Here is a 25,943-nt window from a genome sequence, read left to right on the forward strand (position 1 = left end):
TAACCAGTCAGGCTTCAAGACGGGTCGCTCAACTGAGACTGCTGTTCTATGTTTCACAGAGGCTCTCCACACTGCCAAAGCTGACTCTCTCTCCTCTGTTCTCATTATCCTAGATCTATCCGCTGCCTTTGAAACTGTGAACCATCAGATCCTCCTCTCCTCCCTCTCAGGGTTGGGCGTCTCTAGGCTCTGCACACTCTTGGATTTCATCCTACCTGGCAGCCCGCTCCTACCAGGTGACGTGGAGAGGATATGTGTCTGCACCACGTACTCTCATTACTGGTGTCCTCCAGGGCTTGGTTATAGGCCCTCTCCTCTTCTCCCTATACACTAAGTCACTCGGCTCTGTCATATTCTCACATGGTCTCTCCTATCATTGCTATGCAGATGACACACAACTACTTTTCTCCTTCCCCTTTCTGACACCCAGGTGGCGACACACATCTCTGCGTACCTGGCAGATATCTCAGCTTAGACGTCGGCCCACAACATCAAGCTCAACCCGACAAGACTGAGCTGCTCTTCCTACCGGAAAAGGCCTGCCCGCTCCATCACGGTTGACAAGTCCACAGTGTCGCCCTCCCAGAGTGCAAAGAACCTTGGTGTGACTCTGGACAAAACCCTGTCGTTCTCTGCAAACATCAAAGCAGTGACTCGCTCCTGCAGCATGCTCTAGAACATCCATAGAGTACAACCCTACCTCACACAGGAAGCGACACAGGTCCAACTCCAGGCCCTTGTCATCTCCTGTCTGGACTACTGCAATTCGCTGTTGGCCGGGCTCTCCGCTTGTGCCATCATACCCCTGCAACTTATCCATAATGCTGCAGCCCGCCTGGTTTTCAATCTTCCGAAGTTCTCCCATGTCAATCCGCTACTCCGCACACTCCATTGGTTTACAGCTGAAGCTCGCATCCCCTACAAGAGGAACTTCCCCTCCCTACCTTCAGGCTATGCTCAAACCCTACACTCCAACCTGAGCACTCCATTCCGCCACCTCTGCTCTCTTGGCTCTCCCACCCCTACGGGAGGGCAGCTCTCGCTCAGCCCAGTCCAAGCTCATCTCTGTCCTGGCACCCCAATGGTGGAACCAGCTTCCCCCTGAAGATAAGACAGCAGAGTCCCTGCCCATCTTCCGAAAGCACCTGAAACCCTACCTCTTCAAAAAGTATCTTAAATAAACCCCTCCTCACCTCAACCCCCCCCCCCCCCACCCAAAAATAAAATAAAATAATAAATCTAGCTCTGACTTTGCTGATAACTACTTTACTGATGAAAAGTGTACTTACTATGTCCCACCTGGCTATCTTAAGATGAATGCCCTAACTGTAAGACGCTCTGGATAAGAGCATCTGCTAAATTACTCAAATGTAAATGTTTTTGTTGGTCTACATGTGGTTTGGTCTGTGTTTTCGTGTGGCAGCGTGGCCATTCACTAAGGCTCTGTCTGCATCTGCCAGGATTGACCAGTAAGTCGTCCCACTGTGCCCTGTTGTCTAGGGTCACGCCAGCTTGGCGGGCAGTGGCTCCACCCTGCAGTGGCTCCACCTCGTTCGTTTTGTGTCCAGGCTGGTCGCATGAGGTCAATGAAATTAGGGAAGAACTCTGCTTGTAGTATTCTTAAGTAGTTGGTTGTGTAGGTCTGAAATAGGCATTGGTACTGTAAAGAGCGTGGACCTTCATATGAGGTCAAACAGGCCTGTCATGATGTATTATGTGACATTTGTTTACACTGGCAGTGCCAAATGACATTGGTTATAATTGGTTATATGTTAAGTTATGTATCCAGTAGGTCTCTGAGGTCCTCTGGCACTGGCTTTTTAACTATTTCAAAGCCTAGGACCAAGAGGCATGGAGAGGCAGCCTTTAGTTAATATGCCCCCAGCCACTGGAATAGCCTCCCAGAGAACCTGAGGGGGGCCGAAACTGTGGACATACACTACCGTTCAAAGGTTAGGGGTCACTTAGAAATGTCCTTGTTTCTGAAAGACAAGCACATTTTCTGTCCATTAAAATAACATCAAATTGATCAGAAATACAGTGTAGACATTGTTAATGTTGTAAATGACTATTGTAGCTGGAAATGGCAGATTTTTTAAATGGAATATCTACATAGGCGTACAGAGGCCCATTATCAGCAACGATCACTCCTGTGTTCCGATGGCACGTTGTGTTAGCTAATCCAAGTTGATAATTTTAAAAGGCTAATTGATCATTAGAAAACCCTTTTTCAATTATGTTAGCATAGCTGAAAACTGTTGTTCTGATTAAAGAAGCAATAAACTGGCCTTCTTTAGACTAGTTGAATATCTGGAGCATCAGCACTTGTGGGTTCGATTACAGGCTCAAAATGGCCAGAAACAAAGAAGTCTATTCTTGTTCTGAGAAATGAAGGCTATTCCATGCGAGAAATTGCCAAGAAACTGAAGATCTCGTACAACGCTGTATACTACTCCCTTCACAGAACAGCGCAAACTGTCTCTAACCAGAATAGAAAGAGGAGTGGGAGGCCCTGTTGCACAACTGAGCAAGAGGACAAGTACATTAGAGTGTCTAGTTTGAGAAACAGACGCCTCACAAGTCCTCAACTGGCAGCTTCATTAAATAGTACCTGCAAAACACCAGTCTCAACGTCAACAGTGAAGAGACGACTCCGGGATGATGGCCTTCTAGGCAGAGTTGCAAAGAAAAAGCCATATCTCAGACTGGCCAATAAAAAGAAAAGATTAACATGGGAAAAATAACACAGACACTGGACAGAGGAACTCTGCCTAGAAGGCAAGCATCTTCACTGTTGCGACTGGTATCTTAAAACACACACCTTTTTAGCTTTGTTTCTCCTTAGGGGGCTTTTTTAGTCGTTGAGTTTTTATTATTATATTGTTTTTTATTCGCTTATGTTTGTAAATATTTTCAGTTTTTTTTTCTTTTTCTCCTGTGAAGCACATTGCGTTGCATTCCATGTCTGGAATGTGCTGTTTAAATAATGTCTGATTTGATAATGTGGTTTAAGTTATAAACATAAATAATGGGAGTGTTTTCAGCCCAGAGCACTGACACACATCACAGTCTAGTCTAGTAGCACTGCCTGTGTGTTCAGGTCATGTCCAGTCTGTGATTGAGTTGACTGGTTCATGAATTAGGCCCAGTCTCTCCCTCTCTCTCCCTGTCCCTCCCATCAATCAGGTAATACCACAGCGGTTCATTCTCCCAGCCAGTGATAAAGGAAGGGAGGAGGGTGTAAAGTATGTGATGATGAGACTGTTCCAGGCTGGGCTGATGGGATTACAGACAGAGAGAGACAGACAGACAGCTCTACCAGGTCTGTGCCAAGCCAGTAGAGAACATGCATAGAGGCAACAACACACACACACACACACACTGCTCTGCTGAGCTGACTGACAGCTAATAGAGATAGTCGGCACGCTGATATTAATGTAAACACACACACACACACACACACACACACACACACACACACACACACACACACACACACACACACACACACACACACACACACACACACACACACACACACACACACACACACACACACACACACACACACACAGGGATACAAATGGAGACACACACACATGCATAGACATACAGACGTGTTAACATGCACACAAATACTCGTATGTATACATGTATGTATACACAGACAAATCACATGCACACACAGTAACACACCCACATACGGTAAGTAGTGAAACACACACAGCATGACTGACTGACTGACAGTTCATATCGAACAGACAGGCCCAGACATAGCAGAGCTGGTGATGAGAGGCAATTAGGCACATTCTTCAGGATGATAATAGCTCAGTGAAACCCTGCTGACGACCTATAAACACTTTCATAACTACTGTATCTATCTGTCCGAACGAGAGACCCGGGAGATGAACAGACGATCATGCAAATGGTACAGGGCCTCCGGGCTTCAGGTCAGCCAGGGTGTAATACGGGAACACAGGGCGTTGACTCCATGACTCTGATACACAGACACACTCATGCGTTCAGGCACGAATGCACACAGACACACACACACACACACACACACCACACAAGCATGCACACACACTGAAAAAGACACACACACACACAGCCACTTACTCTGACAGGTGGAGATGTCACAGTATCTCCAGTAGATTCCTTCTTCATGGTCAGCGATGTAACACCACGGCTGGACGTCACCATCAGGGTTCCTGGAAGGAGGGATGAAGAGAGAGAAGGGAGAAGGAGGGGAAATAAGGGGCAGAAAACAGAAATAAAAAGAGGTTATCGACCAAAAACTGGAAACTGAATATTGAATAAAATATCAGAGGGCTGCCTGCCGTGTGGGAGAGTCGATTTTGAGATTGTGTCTGTCTGTGGTGCAAATTATCATCTCCCTACTGCAACACCCCCCACTAGGCGCTAGCTAGTCGCTTTGCTCTGTTTGTTATGTTAGCCTGTGTTCTGGTCCTCAGTGGCCTGACCATGCATGTCCAGCAGACCCCGGCCTAGACAGTGGGCTCTCAGACAGGCAGACAGTGGCCTAAAGGAACGTGGGGTCTTTGTTCTGGTTGAGACAGAGAACTGTCCTGGGGCGAGAATGGAGCAGGGTCTTTTGTCTAAAGGAGCCACGGTCATTTGAACCGCCACTCTGCACTTTTAACCCTTCAAACCTGACAGCCTGGCCCCTTTTGGCCCCCGTGGCACTTTGGCTGTTTTGGTTTCACTGACGGGAAGGGAGGGAGAACATACACACATCCAGACAGGGCCTTTGAGCAACTGTTAGTTTCTGTGAACTGTCTATACTGTCTGTGTGCTTTGTTCAATTAATTTTACTACTTCACTTACCCTTTATAAGGGGTTTAATGAAGAGTTTGAAAAGGGTTTATAAGAAGGTTATAAACGGTTAATTACATAATAAACAGCTACATAGACACCCTTTGGAGCACATATCCCAGTGTGTGGAATAGGCTTGGGTGGTATCCAGATTGTAATACCTTTGTACCGACCTTGCGCCGGGATATTCGGTAATACTGAACACAAGGGGCGCTATTTTCAAACCCCACTGATCCTCTGTAATCCGAAGGTTAGCAAAGCTAACAAGTACATCTCAAATCCCATAGAGAATGCTAACTAAATGCTAACGAGCACATTGCCAACATGTTATGCAGTGTCTGTACAGGACAGACATCCCAGCTTATAAAGTTATATAAGTGACTCCAAAATGCTTCTTACAGTTTGTTGCACGCACAAAACAAATATTAGACAGCAAGACTCATGATCCAGGAGGGGATTCTCTGCTGTTACCAAGCGAAGCTAGATTTTGGAAGAAGCTAACCACTTAGCTAGATAGCTAATTCGCTACTAAATTAGCAAACCAAATGCGCAAACGCACGGCATTTAGCACATTTTTAGAAATGTTACTTAATAGATATAAGATACCTTGCGAATGCTGCACAACAGTGAGTGACTCACAAGACTCCGGTCTCTCGTTGTTGTGTGCTTGTCAACAAACACCAAGTGCCTGGGGACTACCGGTAAGTTGTATAATTAAAAAATATGTGACAGGTGAAATGAAGAACGCAATCTTCTTTATCTCCTAGCGTATTGCACAGGTTGACTGCAGGTATTTAACTTAAGTAGCTACAAATATTCAAATGTATAAAATGAACGTCAACGAAATTGTTTCAACGATATTGGCGTTAATGAAAAACCATCCTGTGGCTATTTCTAGATACCCAGGTATACAGTATATACTGTACGGTATACCACCAAAGCCTAGTATGGAGCCTTTTTTTCAATAAGTTGCACAGGGCAACAACAACAAAAAACATCCTAGGTCAATTGAGGAAGGAGCTTCTTTAGGAGCATTACTGTTGTCCTTTTCTCAGCTCTGACTGTAATTGCCTGGGACCTATTCTCTTCTTTTCTATTCTCTTTTTTTCTATTCTCTTCTTTTCTTTTCTATTCTATTCTCTTCTTTTCTATTCTCTTCTTTTCTATTCTCTTCTTTTCTTTTCTATTCTCTTCTTTTCTATTCTCTTTTTCTCTATTCTATTCTTTTCTATTCTATTCTCGTCTTTTCTATTCTCTTCTTTTCTATTCTCTTCTTTTCTATTCTCTTTTGACGTTCTTCATTGTAAAAAAAAGCCCGGGGCCTCAGCTATCCCATTTCAGCCCTATTGTGGGGGGAATTCTGAAGGGCCTTTCCATTCCTTTTCTTCTCCTATCAAAAACACTTTCCAGGGTCTCTTCCTCTCCTTTCACAGGGCAGAAAAAGGTTTTTTGAGCAAGATGTCATTTTAGGAACAGTGAAATGTTTTTGTTCGTAAGGGGAAGCTTTAACCTAGGGATGAGGATGAAGTCGAGTTATGTACTGTGTACATTTGGATCTTTTCTTTTCTCCCTCCGTTAGGAGAAAATAATCCCTCTCTTCCTCCTAACCGTGGACTCGTCTCCCAAATGGCAGCCTATTCCCTATATAGTGCACTACTTTTGACCCGGTTCAAAAGCAGTTCACTATGTAGGTAATACGGTGCCATTTAGCACTCTATCTGACTATGCAGCCATATATTATTTCTCGTATCTCATACCCTAAATATGAAACCCTGGAAATGTTTTCATTTCCATTATTTCCATGTAAATTTAGTGAAAAGTGCAGCCTGCCACACACACAGGAAACACAGCACTTGTTTCCCACTCGGATTGGGAGACTCTAGTCCAGGGTTGTGAAACTCATTCCATGGAGTGCCTAGTGTCTGCAGGTGTTTAGTGTTTCCTTTCAATTAAGCCAAAGACAACCAGGTGAGGGGAGTTCCTTACTAATTAGCGACCTGAATTCATCAATCAAGTACAAGGGAGGAGCGAAAACCTGCAGACACTCAACCCTCCGTGGAATGAGTGTGACATGTGCTCTAGCCTGATCTTCTCCATTATCTCTATGGTAATACACCCAGTCTCTGCAGCTGTTGGCGCTGACACCTGTTTGTCTGGGGGGAGGGGATACTATCATGACGGTAAAGATAGAGAGGTAGCTAGGTTCAAATCTCTAGGGAACAAACACACGCTACACGCAAATGTACAAACGCACATGCACGCAAATAGAAACACTCACACATAAGCGCACACACACACACTACTATGCACTCACACAAACACACAAACACAGATTGGACCTGTCAAACTGCTCTATTTGATATGAGGTTATCCATCACCTATAGTCAATAATCTAATTAACCTAATCACAGCCTCAGGAGGGCATCATCCTGAACACACACATCACTTGCTTAGACACACACACACACAACCAATAGCTTTGATCAACAAGCGATCCGTTTTCTGTACCTGTCTCTGGCCCTGAGCCCTCTGCGATGGAGGGAGGGAGTGGGTGGAGGTGAGGAGAGGGGTGAATGAATGGGTAAACCCACATGAAAGAGGAGAGGCATTATCCCCAACCTCGAGGTGTGGAGGAGAGAAGGGACATGGAGGATGGAGAGGACAGGTGGAGAATGGGCTGTGGTAGGGGGAGGAAATCCATCATTTTAACCTGTTAGTACAGAGAAAGACCGCTGCCTAAGTGGAGATGCTCTGGCTTTGATATAGTAGCTCTAGGGGCGTATGGATTTGGTGTGTGCGTGGGTGTGTGTGTGTTTTGTGTGTGTGTGAGTGTAGTGTGGTGTAGTGTGGGGGGGGGGGGGGGGGGGGTGTACTGTGTTTGTGTCTGTGTTTAACTCCTCTGTTTTAGCTAGCTGCTAGGCAGTGTTTTAACTGGGCAGTGTGGCTTACATCTGAAAACAGAGAAAAACAGCTGTTCCCCGCTGGCCGCTGTTCAAAAGACTTTTCTTTAATAACCATTTTCCAAGTAACCCTAATCATAAAATGTATGATAAACTTAAAAATATCTGGCACGGCGTAAGCCATAAAAAGCTCTGAATCGTCAACATCAGAGAGGAGAAAACCTGCAGTGCTGAGCAGCACAGACCTGGGCTGGAAATAACATGCTTTTCTGTGTGAGGCGGTCGGTCTGTTCACCCAGGACTCATGCTATTAGCAAGCCACTAGCCTGCGGTTCAGAGCTGGGTTCAAACACTATTTGAAATAATTTCCAATACTGTGCTTGTTTGAGCTTGCCTGTTGCATTGGAACCATTAGAAGGGCCCCACAGCTGCAAACCCCACACGTCTGGGACTCAGACTAAAGCAAATGCTGAAAGTATTTTAGATTGTATTAGCGCAGTATTTGGCCACTCACTGAAGCCACAGAGAAAATACGATAGCTGAAAACCCCTTTGGAAAATGACTGTGTAAAACTGCTGAAGACGGTTTGAGAGGCTTGTTAGGTTTAGGTTTTGAGGTCAGGAGAGGATCAGAGGCTGACTGTCAATTTCCCTCGAGAGCACAGAGACAGACAGAGAGAAGGAGAGAGACAGACAGACAGACAGACAGACAGACAGACAGACAGACAGACAGACAGACAGACAGACAGACAGACAGACAGTTAGTTAGTTAGTTCTAAACAGTGGCAGGGGTTGGCTTTCGTTTGAGTGATAGCTTAACAGTCAAATCCGTGTATTAGTTTGTGGCCAGCAACTTTTATGCAGAGAGTGCCACAAATTGTCTGTGCCATTTCAATTTGAGTCCTGGCTGTAACAGACTATACACATCCCCAATCTGATGTAATTCCACAAAATGTTATGTGATGAAATTGCAAGCTTTTGAAATGTAACACGTTTTGTCCACCATAGGAAATTAGCGTAATATAACAATGAAATATGTCAAAATAATTATATATTTTAATATACAGTATGATGATAGTAAAGATAGCACACTCAAACATTTTTTACAGCAATTACTTCTATTTCTTCCTACTTTAGCAATGGAGAGAGTTTAAAAATGCTCCTAAGCATAATTTCTCCTGGCGCTCTAGACTAGAGCTCTCTGTGGTCATCTCTGACTGTGGTCATAGAAAATCCCCATGGCACTTATTGTAAGTGTAGGGGTGTTCACCCCGGTGTCATGGCTAAATTCTCAACCCAACATTGCATCATGGCCACCTAATCATCTCCCTCATTCCTAATTGGCATATACCACTCCTCACCTCTCCACCTGATAGCTGATGTGTGGTGAACATCCTGTCACAAAAATGGTTGTCGTGCATCATCCAGGTGGGTGCCGCACATTTGTGGTGGATAAGGTGAGTCTCCCCCTGTTATGCAAAGCACTTTGAATACCTCAGTTGGTAGAAAAGTGCTATATAAATAATCTGTTATTATTATTATTAGAGCGTCCAAAGGGTCTGTGCAGCAGGCTGAATGTTTGACGTCCCTTCTTATAATGATAACCGTCTTCTGGTAGATGGAAAGGCTTTCCCCAAAACCTTCTCAATTACCTACAAAATTACTTATGCCTACCTGGTATACTGATATCATGATAATTTGCATCAATCCAGTGGCAATTTCTTTACCAATGACATTCTAGACGATTCTGTGCTTCCAACTTTGTGGCAACAGTTTGGGGAAGGCCCTTTCCTGTTTCAGCATGACAATGCCCCCATGCACAAAGCGAAGTCCATACAAAAATGGTTTGTCGAGATCGGTGTGTAAGAACTTGACTGGGAACTTGACACACAGCCCTGACCGCAACACCATCGAACACCTTTGGGATGAATTGGAACGTGAACTGCGAGCCAGGCCTAATCACCCAACCTCCCTAATGCTTGTGGCTGAATGGAAGCAAGTCCCCGTAGCAATGTTCCAACATCTAGTAGAAAGCATTCCCAGAAGAGTGGAGGCTGTTATAGCAGCAAAGGGGGGACCGACTCCATATTAATTTGGAATGAGATGTTCGACGAGCAGATGTCCACATACTTTTGTTCATGTACTGTATGTTGAACACTGTGCTAGCCTATACAGTGCATTCGGAAAGTATTTAGACCCCTTGACTTTTTTCACATTTTGTTACGTTACAGCCTTATTCTAAAATGTATTAAATCATTTTCTCCCCTCCTCAATCTACACACAATATCCCATAATGACAAAGCAAAAACTGTTTATTTTTAATTTTTGCTAAATTATAAAAAATGAAAACGGAATATCACCTTTACTCAGTACTTTGTTGCAGCACCTTTGGCAGCGATTACAGCCTCAAGTCTTCTTGGGTATGACGCTACAAGTGTCGCTACACAGGTATTTTCAGGTCTCTCAAGAGATGTTTGATCGGGTTCAAGTCCGGACTCTGGCTGGCCACTCAATGACATTCAGAAACTTGTCCCGAAGCCACTCCTGTGTTGTCTTGGCTGTATGCTTATGGTCATTGTCCTGTTAGAAGGTGAACCTTTGCTCCAGTCTGATGTCCTGAGCGCTCTCGAGCAGGTTTTCATCAAGGTTCTCTCTGTCCTTTGCGCCGCTCATCTTTGCCTCCGTCCTGACTAGTCTCCCAGTCACTGAAAAACATCCCCACAGCATGATGCTGTCACCACCATGCTTCACTGTAGGGATTGTGCCAGGTTTCCTCCAGATGTGACGCTTGGCATTCAAGCCAAAGAGTTTAATCTTTGTTTCATCAGACCACGGAATCTTGTTTCTCATGGTCTGAGAGTTCTTTAGGTGCCTTTTGGCAAACTCCAAGCGGCTGTCATGTGCCTTTTACTGAGGAGTGGCTTCTGTCTGGCCACTACCATAAAGGCCTGATTGGTGGAGTGCTGCAGAGATGGCTGTCCTTCTGGAAGGTTCTTCCATCTCCACAGAGGAACTCTAGAGCTCGGTCAGTGTGACCATCGGGTTCTTGGTCACCTCCCTGACCACGGCCCTTCTCCCCCGATTGCTCAGTTTTGCCGGGCAGCCAGCTCTAGGAAGTGCTGGTGGTTCCAAACTTCTTCCTTCTTCTTTTTAAGAAATGATGGATGCCACTGTGTTACTGGGGACATTCAATGCTGCAGAAATGTTTTGGTATCCTTCCCCAGATCTGTGCTTCGACACAATCCTGTCTCGGAGCTCTATGGATAATTCCATCGACTTCATGGCTTGGTTTTTGCTCTGACATGCACTGTCAACTGTGGGACCTTATACAGACAGGTGTTTGCCTTTCCAAATCATGTCCAATCAATTGAATTTACCGCAGGTGGACTCCAATCAAGTTGTAGAAACATCTCAAGGATGAGCAATGGAGTTCCATAGCAAATGGTCTGAATACTTATGTAAAGGTAAGGTATTTCTGGACGGTATAGCCCCTATACCGGTATTTCTGGACGGTATGATACACAGTCAAGAGGGTCTTAGTTTTTTTAAAGAATAAGACAAATGGTTGCCTGAGCGAGAGTCTGTGGGAGAGCACCATTTACAAATGCTTCATTGTACATTTCAATTAGAATAGGGGCTATTTTGGAGATAAACTTTTTATAAAACTCTGCCGAGTAGCCGTCAGGCCCTGAGCTTCTCCCGGGTTGAAGGGATTTGACAGCATTAGACAATTCTTCAACAGTGATTGGCTGCTCTAATTTGTTAACCAAATCACGGCTGACAGAAGGCACAGCAAGTGAGTGGAAGAAACCATCCAATTTCAATGTATCCGCTTTACTTTCGGAAGTATATAAAGACTGGTACAATCTCTTGAACTCATCATTGATCCCTCTAGGGTCTAATGATATCCCAGACGATGTACACATTTTAGGAATCTGGTGTGATGATGATAGTTGACGTACTGGCTTTATCTCCTTGTTCATAGTAAGTGCTCCTAGACTTGACAAGCAGTGGTCTAGGGCACTGCATCGCAGCGCTAGCTGTGCCACCAGAGACTCTAGGTTCACGCCCAGGCTCTGTCGCAGCCGGCCGCAACCGGGAGGTCCGTGGGGCGACACACAATTGTCCTAGCGTTAGGGAGGGTTTGGCCGGTAGGGATATCCTTGTCTCATTGCGCACCAGCGACTCCTGTGGCGGGCCAGTGCCCTAGACCACTGCGCCACCTGGGAGGCTCCATCTCCGGATATTTATAAGGAACATTTAACTTTGCAAGCAGAATATGGCACATTATTAACAGACCGGGTTACTGAACTGCGTGTCAAGTCTAGGAGCACTTACTATGAACAAGGAGATAAAGCCAGTACGTCAACTATCATCATCACACCAGATTCCTAACCAAGGTCGCCAGGTGCACGGTGTTTCCTCCGACACATTGGTGCGGCTGGCTTCCGGGTTGGATGCTCACTGTGTTAAGAAGCAGTGCGGCTTGGTTGGGTTGTGTTTCGGAGGACGCATGGCTTTCGACCTTTGTCTCTCCCGAGCCCGTACGGGAGTTGTAGCGATGCGACAAGATAGTAACTACTAACAATTGGATACCATGAAATTGGGGAGAAAAAGGTTGTAAAATAAAATAATAATAATGATAAATAAAATAAATATCCAGAGATGGTGAAATGGCATAAATGTTATCTAATTGGGCAATACAGCGTGTTAACATAGATAGCCTATCCCTTTTCAGTTTGTTCTCATGTGCGGTGTAGGAAATAATTTCACCTTTGATATAAGCTTTCAAACTTTCCCAGAGAGTAGAGATGTTTGGGATTCTATTTGTACTCATGAAAAAGTCGATTTGACCCAAAACAAAACTGCTCAGTGTTCATTACTGAGCAGTTGAGTATTTAGCCGCCAAGGCAGGCAGATTGTCAACAGATTGAAAGACTACTTCCATAGTAACAGGAGCGTGGTCAGATACAACAATTTGATTATGTGAACACGAAGATATGGAATGGAGATGTCTGTCATCTACAAGGAAGTAGTGGTGAACCGAAGAGAATAAAAGAGTATGCTTTTCCAGAAGGATTAAACATTCGCGAAGGGTCTAAAACTGCGAATTCAGACATAGAGGTTCGGACAACTCTAGCTGAGGTTGACAAGGTAGTAGGTTTAGTGGAGTATCGATCCAAATGTGGGCCAACAGTTAGACAGAGAATGACATTCAAGTGTCGAAGAACCCAGGAAAGCTGGGTTCGCTAGCCAACCAGTCTGCCACCCGGCCTGCTAACTAGCCTGCTCAGAAGACCAGCTAACCATCCATTTGTTCCACACCATGTGGTACAACAGCCGCTTTCACGTTCTTGTTGATGAAATCGCCCCCTGAAGCCGGGTCCTCGAATCTGTACGTGGAGCCGTCTGGTAAAGTCACTGCTTCGTAGATGAGGCCAAACTTCACGCCCGGGCAAATGTGTAGCTGGCTTTTCACAGCTCCAAAGCTAGCCTGCTTCTTAGCCACAGCTGTGGTGTAGTCTGCAAATATCGTGACTCTTTCACCCTTGTAGAGGAGAGGAGATGCTTCTCCCGATCTCCTCAGTATGTCATTGCGGACGTGAAAGAAATGCACCCTGATGACAAATGGTCGAGGAGGTTCTCCATCCCGGGGTCGGCTTCTCCTCCAGACCGAGCAGCTCCTGAAGCAGCTGGGCCATGAACTCCGTCGGTCTTGGGCCCTCCACTCCCTCCGGTATTTCCAGTAGACCAATGTTTTTCCTCCACATTCTACTTTCCATATTTTCGCATCTATTGTCGAGGTATGCTACCCTAGTTGTTAATGAGCCAACGCTAGCCTGTAACATGCCAATGCGAGTGCTGTGGCCTGTAGCACCGCACTCCAGCTCCGATAAGGCCACTCCATGTGCATCGAGCTTATTCTGTATACTCTCTAAAGATTTTTAAGCTCGTCTTTGACCATTGATATCTCTGACCTGAGATTGGTAGAGAGATAGTCAATTTTACCGAAAATATCGGTTTTGAGGGTGCCCATCACGGATTGTAGCAGCTCCACAGTCAGTGTTCCCATGGGGCCAGCATTAGCAGCATCCGGTGTCGGGGGTGAATCAGGAGAGTGTGCAGGCTTGCTGTGGCCTGCTCTTGCAGACTCCGTTTTTGGCCGGCTAGACGACATTACAAATGTACATTTCTCAAACTTTATCTGAATTGTTTAGAGGTCTGTTCAGACGCCTGGCCAAACAGAAATATATAGAAATTTGCAATGTTGAATATATAAATTTGGCCACTAACTCAGGAGCGATAGGGAAACGCGTTCTACATCCTTGGCTTCCAACAGCGCCCCCCCACACAACCAAAGAATTTCTGCACAAACTCTCAGGGAAGCTCATTTGCATGCTCGTTGTCCTCATCAGGGTTTTGTCCTGACTGCTGTTCAGTGTTGTAACTGACTTCATTGGACAAATGCTCACCTTCGATGGTTCACTGGCACACTGGAGAAGTGTACTCGGTTTGAACTGTACCGGGCAGATGGCAAACAGCATGTATGGCATCGTGTGGGTGAGCGGTTTTCTGATGTCAACGTTGTGAACAGAGTGCCCCATGGTGGTGGTGGGGTTATGGTATAGGCAGGTAGAAGCTACGGACAACAAACACAATTGCATTTTATCGATGGCCAGTGGAATGCACAGAGATACCGTGACGAGATCCTGAGGCCCATTGTTGTGCCATTCATCCATTGCCATCACCTCATATTTCAGCATGATAATGCACGGCCCCATGTCGCAAGGATCTGTACACAATTCGTGGAAGCTGAAAATGTCCATGGCCCGCATACTCACCAGACATGTCGCCCATTGAGCTTGTTTAGGATGCAACAGATGCATATCTGTATTCACAGTCATGTGAAATCCATAGATCAGGGCCTAATGAATTTACTTAAATTGACTGAATTCCTTATATGAACTGTAACTCAGTAAAATCTTTGAAATTGTTGCATGTTGCGTTTATATTTGTATTCAGTGTACATGTATTGTCACGTTCCTGACCTTATCTCCTTTGTTTTGTCTTTGTTTAGTTGGTCAGGACGTGAGCTGGGTGGGCATTCTATGTTATGTGTTTCTATGTTGGGTTCTTTTCATTTAGCCTGATATGGTTCTCAATCAGGGGCAGGTGTTTTACGTTTCCTCTGATTGAGAACCATATTAAGGTTGGCTGTTCACACTGTTTGTTTGTGGGTGATTGTTGCTGTGTCTGTGTTTGTTGCACCACACGGTACTGTTTCGTTTCGTTCTTTCCTGTTCGTGAGTTCATTGTTTTATGTTCTCAAGTTCAGGTTTGTTAACGTCGTTTTGTTGTTTTGTATTTATCAAGTGTGCTTCGTGTTCGTTTTTTCTTTAAATAAATCATTATGTCTTCATACCTCGCTGCATATTGGTCCGATCCTTGCGCCTCCTCAGACGAGGAGGAAGACGAACGTTACATGTATGTTGGAGTCCAAGGGTAAGCAGACATTCAAACACATTTGGCACTGTGCACATACATATGTGGGAGACTGACAACATCTCCTTGATCTCATTCACCTCACATCACAGTAAATGACAACATGGCCATTATCAGCCTTATAGAAGAAAGCTATGGGCCTATACTACACTACACTGAACACCCATAACTTACACACTGTCTGCAAACCTGCATACTAATAACCAGGAAACAGGTGTTAAAACCAGTCAACCTCCCACTGAACCATCGCACACATTACACCAACACATTAATGGGCTGTGTCCCAAATGACAACCTACAGTATTCCCTATTTAGTGAACTATATTTGACGGAAGCCTTATGGGCCCTGGTAAAGGTAAAAGGAGGGGGGCACAAGCTCTGGGGGCCCATGCGCCTATCATCAATGTCTATTTTTTTTATTCATTTAATAAATCATCTTGACAGTAACCCCAGTAACCCATTTTAATTTCCATATTTACTAGAAAGCTAAGTATTTGTTTCTTGGGATTCAGGAATATGACTGAAAAAGGCCTCAGGCCTTGAAAAAGAAACAATTCCACTGATTGAAAGTGTAAGGGGATATCGGTGAACAAATGCCGCGGTCAAGGCAACGATTTCAGCACCATGGACAGCGATCGGTAATGTGAGTGGCTGTCTGGCTGACACATTCAATAAAAAAAATTGGGGGGAGGGAACTCCGTCCTGCCTTGCAGGGGGGTTCCAGAGAAACTACGTTACGCCAGTGGCAGCAGCACAACACCAGATCAGGCCATATCTCTCTTCAACAAGAGGTCTTCTGACAACTTGGGGCAACCTGGCTTAATAAAGGTTAAAGCTGTGTGTAGGCTATGTACAAAACTACCCTTTAATTTGGTTTAATTTACATTTATTTTATTAATGAAGTGACGTATGTCTTCACCTGAAAACTGAGGGCACTTTGCTGTAACAGTATGCTCTTACATTCCTGGTGCCAGTCAGTGTCAGTATTTGAAATGCGTTGTGCGAGGTCGAATCTAACTTTGTCTCTCTCCGGAGAGACACGAGTTCTCTTGACATTTAATGTAGCTTCTCTCTCCTTTTCTGTAATTAATATGACATTTCCCTCTGCCCCATATAACCCCATCTCTCCCTGTTTTCACTGGGCTGTTTAACTGACGGCTATAAAGATGAAATGTGAGGGCTATTAGAGACCCTCAATGCACACTGCCATGGAGCCACAGACCCCTTTCAACTAAATCAGTATGGGGGAAACCAACCTTGGGATGGGAGCACGGTTTACGATTCCCCCCTCGTTCCTCGTAAGTCCACCCCCATTCCACCTGCTACTCTTGTCCAAATCCCACATACACCCTCACATTCTCAGACCCCCCCCCGCACACACACACACACACACACACACACACACACACACACACACACACACACACACACACACACACACACACACACACACACACACACACACACACACACACACACACACACACACACACACACACACACACACACACACACACACACACACACACACACACACACAGCTAACCACTCTACATCAGATATGTGCTGCGAAGCCAGTTTTAAAGTAACGGAGTGGCTGCGGTTCCGGATCTTCTGGAAACAGATTTTTCATAGCTATAGATGCAGAGATTTCTGCTCATGTGCCGCGCTACTGCTTTCCCCTCTGAGCACTTTCAGCTTTGGCTCAGTGCCCACCCCATGACTCTGCTGCCGCTTGTGCACGAAAGACAGTTTGAACAGACATAGTTCTTTGTCTGTTTTAACTGTAATGTATTGCAACATAAGCGCGACACAACAGGCAGTCTAGCGGTCATTTTTCAGGAGGGGAGTTTGCTTGCATGCAGCTATTTAGGAAAGCAGCAGAATATCAAACTAGACAAGACACAGACAGGCAGTCAAAAGCGATTTAATGTGCAAACATTGGCTATTGGGAGGCAGGTAGGCAGTCAAAGTGGTAGTGTTATTATTTCAGAAACTCTGACTATTGGGCAGCACAACTATAAAAATGATCTAAATCACACAAAACACTGACAGTTTTGCCCCAATGCAATGTGTAGACCAGTGGAGGCTGCTGAGGGGAGGATGGCTCATCAAACATGGAAACTGTGTTTGATGTATTTGGTACCATTACACTTATTCCCTTTCAGCCGTTACCATGAGTCCATCCTCCCCAATCAACGTGCCACCAACCTCCTGTGGTGTAGACTGCGTCTCGCTTGTGCTTTTTTGGTTACACTTTTTTGGTTACTACATAATTCCATATGTGTTATTTCATAGTTTTGAAATCTTCACTATTATTCTACAATGTAAAAAATAGTACAAATGAAGAAAAACCCTTGAATGAGTAGGTGTTCAAAATTTTGACTAGTACTGCATATATATATATGGAATGTTTGTTTAATTCGCCACTGGGTTTTTAATCCACCTGTATGAGGCAGAGACAAAATTGGTTGAGTGTTCAGAAGACGGTGAGAAGAAATGTGACTGTGTGCATAAAATAACAAAAGCGCAGAACGTGATTCAGATCCTTAGCTTTGAGAAAGAGGGTTCTGGATGGGCCATGGACGAAAACTCCATATTCGCAGCCACCACCTTAAAGGAAAGAAATGTAATGATTCCTGTCCTTAAAACTTTACCTGTGCTTTGGCCTGAACCCCAACTTGCTCAGGTTTGTATTAAAACTCCCTTGGCCCTGGAATCAGACAGACCGTCGCCCCATCCTCTCCCTCCTTCTCTCTCCCTCCTTCACTCTCCCTCCTTCACTCTCCCTCCTTCTCTCTCCCTTCACTCTCTCTCCATCCTCTCTCCCTCCGTCTCAATCTTACCAGCTACAGTGCAGCTCCAGATCCAGCGAAGGCCCTATCCAGCCATTCCCAACACAGTAAAAAGCTGCGCCAGGGAAGGATGTAGAGAGAGGGAGAAATAAACTAAGACAAAGACAGTGAGTGAGAGAAAAAATGTGGAAGATGAAGGGATAAAGAGAGGGAGAAAGAGAAAGGCGGAAAGGGGAGATAACATGGAGGAGACAGAGTTGCAAGGTAGAGAGAGTACTAGAGATTTGAATTTGAATTGAAAGATGCCCATGATGTAAATCAGGTATTTTGCATTCCAAATTCTTCCGTCCAAGTCAATTTCCGATCTGGCTAGACATTTACATATCCAATCAACCAACCCTTCCGTCAAACCAAATGGATTGAACAGAAAGTCTTCTCCATGTGGTAGGGACTTCAGAAATTCCACACACACACAGGCACACGCACGCACTTAACACACACACACATGCACGGACACACACACACGAGCACACACGAGCGCGCACGCGCACACACACAGAACAAGAGCGAGAGAGCGAGACCACCCTACTAGAATCTGAAGTCAAATGTTTACCGTTTACTGATGATCTAGTGCTTCTGTCCCCAACCAAGGAAGGCCTACAGCAGCACCTAGATCGTCTGCACAGATTCTGTCAGACCTGGGCCCTGACAGTAATTCTCAGTGAGACAAAAATAATGGCGTTCCAAAAAAGATCCAGTTGCCAGGATCACAAATACAAATTCCATCAAGATACCGTTGCCCTAGAGCACACAAAAAAACAATACCTACCTCGGCCTAAAAATCAGCACCACTTCCACAAAGCTGTGAACGATCTGAGGTACAAGGCAAGAAGGGCCTTTTACGCCATCAAAAGGAACATACAATTAGACATCTCAATTAGGATCTGACAAAAAATAATTTAATCAGTTATAGAACCCATTGCCCTTTATGGTTGTGAGGTCTGGGGTCCGCTCACTAACCAATAATTCACAAATTGGGACAAACACCAAATTGAGACTGCATGCAGAATTCTGCAAAAGCATCCTTCGTGTACAAAGTAAAACACCAAATAATGCATGTAGAGCAGAATTATGCTGATACCCATTAATTATCAAAATCCAGAAAAGAGAATTCTACAATTACCTAAAGTGCAGCGATTCCCAAACCTTCCATAACAAAGCCATCACCTACAGAGAGATTAACTTAGATAAGAGTCCCCTAAGCAAGCTCTGTTCACAAAACAACCAGACCCCACAGAGCCCCAGGACCAGCTTGCTTAGGGGACTCTTCGAGCTGGTCGGTCACATTTGGTTTGATCTAATTGTGTTGCTTTCCTGGGGTCTGTGGTGTCTGGTTGTGTTTGTGAACAGAGCCCCAGGACAGCAACACATTTAGATCAAACCAAATGTGACCGATCGGCTGAATTTTGTCTTATGTAGCAACATTTGAAATTGTGTTTTTTACATTGGCTAAAAGTAGAGACTCAGAGCTAGAAAATTGTATATTATACACTACAGTTGAGGAACAATGGAAAAGTAATTTTGCTTTGAAAGTTGATAAAGTTGTATACTCACTTTTGAGAAAATGGCTTTAGAATGTTTTGGTACACCTACTGGTTGAGCTCTTTGTCTACACCCATTCAGCATCGTTCACACGCTCTTAAGCTTTAGCCCCACCCATCTCTTTAAGGATTTGCATGTGAGGCAGAGGAGTAGGGTTGATCTAAGCGTTCTGTACTAACAACAGCAGTCAAATACCCAAGCTAACTGGCTAACGTTGGCTAGCTTGCTAGCTACTTCCAGACACAAATGAGAGAACAGCTCACTCTGACCATTTTACTCACCCTAGCAGAGCTGGTTAGGCTGTTTTTATGTTATCCAGAGTGTTGGTGACTGCAACTGTGCTGCTGGCAACAATTTCATACATTTTGTTTGCCAACGTTTACTGACATATTCAACGGGTGTTGAGCATTCATAAATTCGTCAGTTATTCTGCGCTCTGGCATACTCAGACAAGAGTGCTCTGAAATCGAAGTAGATAGCCAGAGTGAATTTACCAGCTACTTCTATCAACAGTTGTCGCAGTGACATCATGAACATTCTACTGAAATGGTTACTTGCATAGTGGAGTCTTTTGTTAAGACATGTAGCTAGCTAGCTAGCTAAACAATGAACCATAATCCCAACTCATGGTGTCACTACCCTGCATGAATCTGCAGGTAGCTAACCAACCAACCAGGTTCAATGTTACTGGCTCTGAGCTACAAATAATATTACTACACAGATCATACACGTAATGTTAGCTAGCAAGCCAGCCAGCTAACATTAGCTAGCTAACGGTACACTTTAACTTGAAATGAAAACAACTTTGTGACAAAATTAGAAACGTGTAATATCTAAAAATGTAGCTAGCTAGACTATCTTACCCATATACATGGATGGATGCTTTTCCCTCTCCGTCACGGATTCTATGAATGCCCTTAATTCCACTGATTTTAAAACCCGGCCCTCCAAAAAGTGGAGAGCAACACTTATGCAGTTCTACTACGTGATAATGTCACGTTCCTGACCTGTTTTCTCTTGTTTTGTATGTGTTTATTGGTCAGGGCGTGAGTTGGGTGGGCAGTCTATGTTTTCTGTTTCTATGTTGGTTTTGGGTTGCCTGGTATGGCTCTTAATTAGAGGCAGGTGTTTTGCGTTTTCCTCTAATTGAGAGTCATATTAAGGTAGGTTGTTCTCACTGTTTGTTTGTGGGTGATTGTCTCCTGTGTCGTCCGTGTCTGTACCATACGGGACTGTTTGGCTGTTCATTCGTTTGATGTAGTCTGTTCCTGTCCGTGAGTTCTACGTGTAGTTATGTAAGTTCATGTTCAGGTTTTGTCTACGTCGTTTTCTTATTTTGTAATTTTCCAAGTGTTTTCGTATTCGTCTTTGTCTTTCAATAAATTACTTTATGTCATCATACCTTGCTGCGTATTGGTCCACCGATCCTTCTCTCCTCTCCTCGTCCGAGGAAGAGGAGGATGACAGCCATTACAGAATCACCCACCAAACTAGGACCAAGCGGCGGGGGAGAGCTCAACAGAGCAACCAGGACTCCTGGACTTGGAAGGAGATCCTGGACGGTAAAGGACCCTGGGTTCAGCCAGGGGAATATCGCCGTCCCAAGGCGGAGTTGGAAGCAGCGAAGGCAGAGAGGCGCTGGTATGAGGAGGCAGCGCGGCGACGCGGTTGGGAGCCCGAGAGTCAGACCCAAAAATTTCTTGGGGGGGGGGCACACGAGGAGTGTGGCAAAGCCGGGTAGGATACCTGAGCCAACTCCCCGTGCTTACCGTGGAGTGAGAGGGCGTCGTACTGGTAAGACACCGTGTTATGCGGTAAAGCGCACGGTGTCCCCAGTACGCGTGCTTAGCCCAATGCGGGCTATTCCACCTCGCCGCACTGGTAGGGCTAAGTTGGGCATCGAGCCGGATGTCATGAAGCCGGCCCAACGCATCTGGCCACCAGTGCGTCTCCTCGGGCCGGCATACATGGCACCAGCCTTACGTATGGTGTCCCCGGTTCGCCAGCATAGGCCAGTGCGGGCTATTCCACCTCGCCGCACTGGCAGGGCTACGGGCACCATTCAACCTGGTAAGGTTGGGCAGGCTCGGTGCTCAAGAGCACGTGTCCTCCTTCACGGTCCGGTATACCCGGTGCCACCTCCATGTACCAGTCCTCCGGTGGCAGCCCCCCGTACCAGGCTGTCTCTCCGGGTTCTCTCTCCAGCTGTTTCCTCCTCTCCAGCGCAGCCAGTGCCTATACCACGCACCAGGCTGTCTCTCCGTCTCCTCTCTACAGAGCTGCCCGTCTGTCCAGAGCCGTCCAGCCAGGACCAGCCAGAGCCGTCCGGCCAGGACCAGCCAGAGCCGTCCGGCCAGGACCAGCCAGAGCCGTCCGGCCAGGACCAGCCAGAGCCGTCCAGCCAGGACCTGCCAGAGTCCCTCAGCCCGGTGCTGCCCCTTATCCCGGTGCTGGCCCTTATCCCGGTGCTGCCCCTTCATTTAGGTGGTTTTAGTTGGAGGGTGGTCATTGGGAGGGGGATACAGAAGCGGGGAGTGACTATGGTGGTGTGGGGACAGCGTCCGGAGCCTGAGCCACCACCGTGGTCAGATGCCCACCCAGACCCTCCCCTGGACTTTGTGCTGGTGCGCCCGGCGTTCGCACCTTAAGGGGGGGGTTATGTCACGTTCCTGACCTGTTTTCTCTTGTTTTGTATGTGTTTATTGGTCAGGGCGTGAGTTGGGTGGGCAGTCTATGTTTTCTGTTTCTATGTTGGTTTTGGGTTGCCTGGTATGGCTCTTAATTAGAGGCAGGTGTTTTGCGTTTTCCTCTAATTGAGAGTCATATTAAGGTAGGTTGTTCTCACTATTTGTTTGTGGGTGATTGTCTCCTGTGTCTGCACCATACGGGACTGTTTGGCTGTTCATTCGTTTGATGTAGTCTGTTCCTGTCCGTGAGTTCTACGTGTAGTTATGTAAGTTCATGTTCAGGTTTTGTCTACGTCGTTTTCTTATTTTGTAATTTTCCAAGTGTTTTCGTATTCGTCTTTGTCTTTCAATAAATTACTTTATGTCATCATACCTTGCTGCGTATTGGTCCACCGATCCTTCTCTCCTCTCCTCGTCCGAGGAAGAGGAGGACGACAGCCATTACAGATATTTATATTTTTTAAGTGCGTTAGAAAGGATTACCTACACATACTGACCAGCTCAAAAAGACAGAAGCATGCTACATGGCAGACCAATCCGAACTCATCTTTCGGCATGTCCAGCCCAATCATTATCTCAGCCAATCATGGCTAGCAGGAAGGTTGCTGCCTTTTTCTGTGGCTAAACCAACTAGGCGTGTAATGTAACAATTTTATATTTACAGATGGCATGCACGTTTGTTATTAAGGCACATGAAAGTTCACATGTTCCAGAAGGCATTTCTGCCAAAAAGAAACACATTTTGAGTTTTAAAAAAGTTCACATTTAAATGGCTCTCCTGTGAAGTAGTGACGAGCGACATACGCCTAGTTTCCTATAACGAGTCACAAATGAGAAAACAAAAAGATAATTATTTGACACGTTGGAAAGAATTTCCCAATAAACAGACCAAACTGGAATGCTATTTGGCCCTAAACAGAGAGTACACAGTGGCAGAATACCTGACCACTGTGACTGACCCCAAAATAAGGAAAGCTTTGACTACATACAGACTCAGTGAGCATTGCTATTGAGAGAGGCCGCCATAGCCTGTCTTCTCCTGAAAGCCAGGTCTGCCTTTGTGCACACTGCTCACAACATGATGTAAAAACTGATCTGCACTTCTTAACCACTCCTGACAAATGTATGACCATATTAAAGACACATACACAGAACCACAAAGAATTTGAAAACAAATCACATTTTGATCAACTCCCATATCTATTGGATGAATTACCACAGTGTGCCACCACAGCAGCAAGATTTGTGACCTACGCCCACAAGAAAAGGGCAACCAGTGAAGAACAAACACCATTGTAAATACAACCCATATTTATGTTTATTTATTTTCCTTTTTGTACTTTAACTATTTGCACATTGTTATAACACTGTACATAGCCATAATATGACATTTTAAATGTATATATTCCTTTGAAACTTTTTTGAGTGGAATGTTTACTGTTTATTTAACTTTTTTGGCAATGTAACCATACTGTATGTTTCCCATGCCAATAAAGCCCATTGCATTGAATTGAGAGAGAGAGAATATGTAAGGTTACTGATAATTTCTGATTGTTTATTTCACTTGCTTTGGCAATATAAACGTGTTTCTGATGGCAATACAGCCTCTTTGAACTGAGATTGAATTGAAATTCAATTGAAAGTTAATTGAAATTGAATTGAAACTGAATTGAAATTGAAATGAGAAAGACAGAGAGAGAGAGAGAGAGAGAGAAAGGGACAGAGGGAAGAGAGACACTGAAACACGGAAGCCTTACATTCTCCTCTCTCCCACTCCCTAATTCACTCAGCCTTGTTCGGGGGAAATGCCAGCCAGGATAAGGCAAGGCAATAACAAAAGAGGCGTGACTGTGTGACTGAGCCACTCGTAAACGCCACCGCTCATCTATTCAGTGTGAAGTAGCCAATCCAGTTCCAATACTCATGCTGATGAGGGACAGAAAGAGAGAGAAAGAGAGAGAAGGGGTTAGATAATGTGCCAAATAAAGCTAACCCAGGGAGAACTTTGCAGATCATGGTTCTGTGTCTTTTGCTTTCAACCCAACTAGATTTACGAAGTGGTGAGTTGTCAATAGCCTGAATCATGAAATGTTTATTGTGCAAGGATCACGCAATGGGCTAGACTCCAAAAAATGAAGATGTCCTTTTTCACATTGCTTGTCAGGAGTAATATATTCTTAATGTGCTGTGGGTGAAAGACTTCCCCTATCCTCTCTGGCTGTGCCCCTATGGTCCTGGTCAAAAGTAATGTACTATATAGGGAATAGGGTGCCATTTGGGACACAGGCTCTATGTATCCCGCTCATAAATAGTAGGAATCCCAATCCAAGCAAAGCAAAAACAAATCAGTCCTCGGCCACTTCAAAGCATTGTTGCTTTAGGACTTTATGGCAATGACTTAACTTAGGAAATGTTTTAAATAGTTTTTTTAAGTGGTGGTGGGGAAATACATTTTTTCCTATATCTATGGACTTAGCTAAGTCTCTCAAGATCAATGACTTAGACTTCGGAAATGTTTATTGGTCTTTTAAGTGTGGAAATACTTCAATGCTAGCTACTGGGTTCAATGAGTCCACTAGATTGTAGGCCTTTGCAGTGGTGGAAAAAGTACCCAATTGTCATACCCAAAAGTCTAAGTATTTGGTTTTAAATATACAGTGCATTCTGAAAGTATTCAGATCCCTTGACTTTTTTCACATTTTGTTGCGTTACAGCCTTATTCCAAAATTGATTCAATAAATGAATCCACACACACAATACCCCATAACGACAAAGCAAAAACAGGTTTCTAGAAATGTTTGTAAATTTATTAAGAATAAAAAACTAATATTTACTTACACATTTACTTAAGTATTCAGACCATTTACTCAGTACTTTGTTGAAGCACCTTTGGCAGGGATTACAGCCTTGAGTCTTCTTGGGTATGATGCTACAAGCTTGGAACACCTGTATTTGAGGAGTTTCTCCCATTATTCTCTGTATATCCTCTCAAGCTCAGTCAGGTTGGATGGGGAGCGTTGCTGCACAGCTATTTTCAGGTCTCTCCAGAGATTTTCGATCGGGTTCAAATCCGGGCTCTGGCTGGGCCACACAAGGACATTCAGAGACTTGTCCCGAAGCGACTCCTGCCTGTCCTGTCTTGGCTGTGTGCTTAGGGTCGTTGTCCAGTTGGAAGGTGAACCTTCGCCCCAGTCTGATGTTCTGAGCGGTCTTGAGCAGGTCTTCATCAAGGTGACGCTTGGCATTCAAGCCGAAAAGTTCAATCTTTGTTTCATCAGACCACAGACTCTTGTTTCTCATGGTCTGAGTTCTTTAGGTGCCTTTTGGCAAACTCCAAGCGGCTGTCATGTGCCTTTTACTGAGGAGTGGCTTCCATCTGACCACTCTAACATAAAGGCCTGATTGGTGGAGTGCTGCAGAGATGGTTGTCCTTCTGGAAGGTTCTCCCATCTCCACAGAGGAACTGTAGAGATCTTTCAGAGTGACCATCAGGTTCTTGGTCACCTCTCTGACCAAAGCCTTTCTCCACCAATTTCTCAGTTTGGCCAGTTGGCCAGTTCTAGGAGGAGTCTTGGTGGTTCCAAACTTCTTCCATGAAAGAATGATGGAGGCCACTGTGTT

General features: G+C 45.0%; 1 protein-coding gene across 2 annotated transcripts in view; it reads right to left on the bottom strand.

The window, feature by feature from the left end:
* kremen1 (kringle containing transmembrane protein 1) overlaps window positions 1-25,943 on the bottom strand; it is a 125,367-nt gene that overhangs the window by 49,510 nt on the left and 49,914 nt on the right. For both annotated transcript variants that reach the window (XM_055920391.1, XM_055920390.1), the window contains exon 3: window positions 4,120-4,211. In XM_055920391.1, the coding sequence (XP_055776366.1) occupies window positions 4,120-4,211 (92 nt within the window). The remainder of the gene's footprint in view (window positions 1-4,119; window positions 4,212-25,943) is intronic.

Source organism: Salvelinus fontinalis, chromosome 4 (genome assembly GCF_029448725.1).
Source record: "Salvelinus fontinalis isolate EN_2023a chromosome 4, ASM2944872v1, whole genome shotgun sequence".
NCBI classification, from domain to species: domain Eukaryota; kingdom Metazoa; phylum Chordata; class Actinopteri; order Salmoniformes; family Salmonidae; genus Salvelinus; species Salvelinus fontinalis.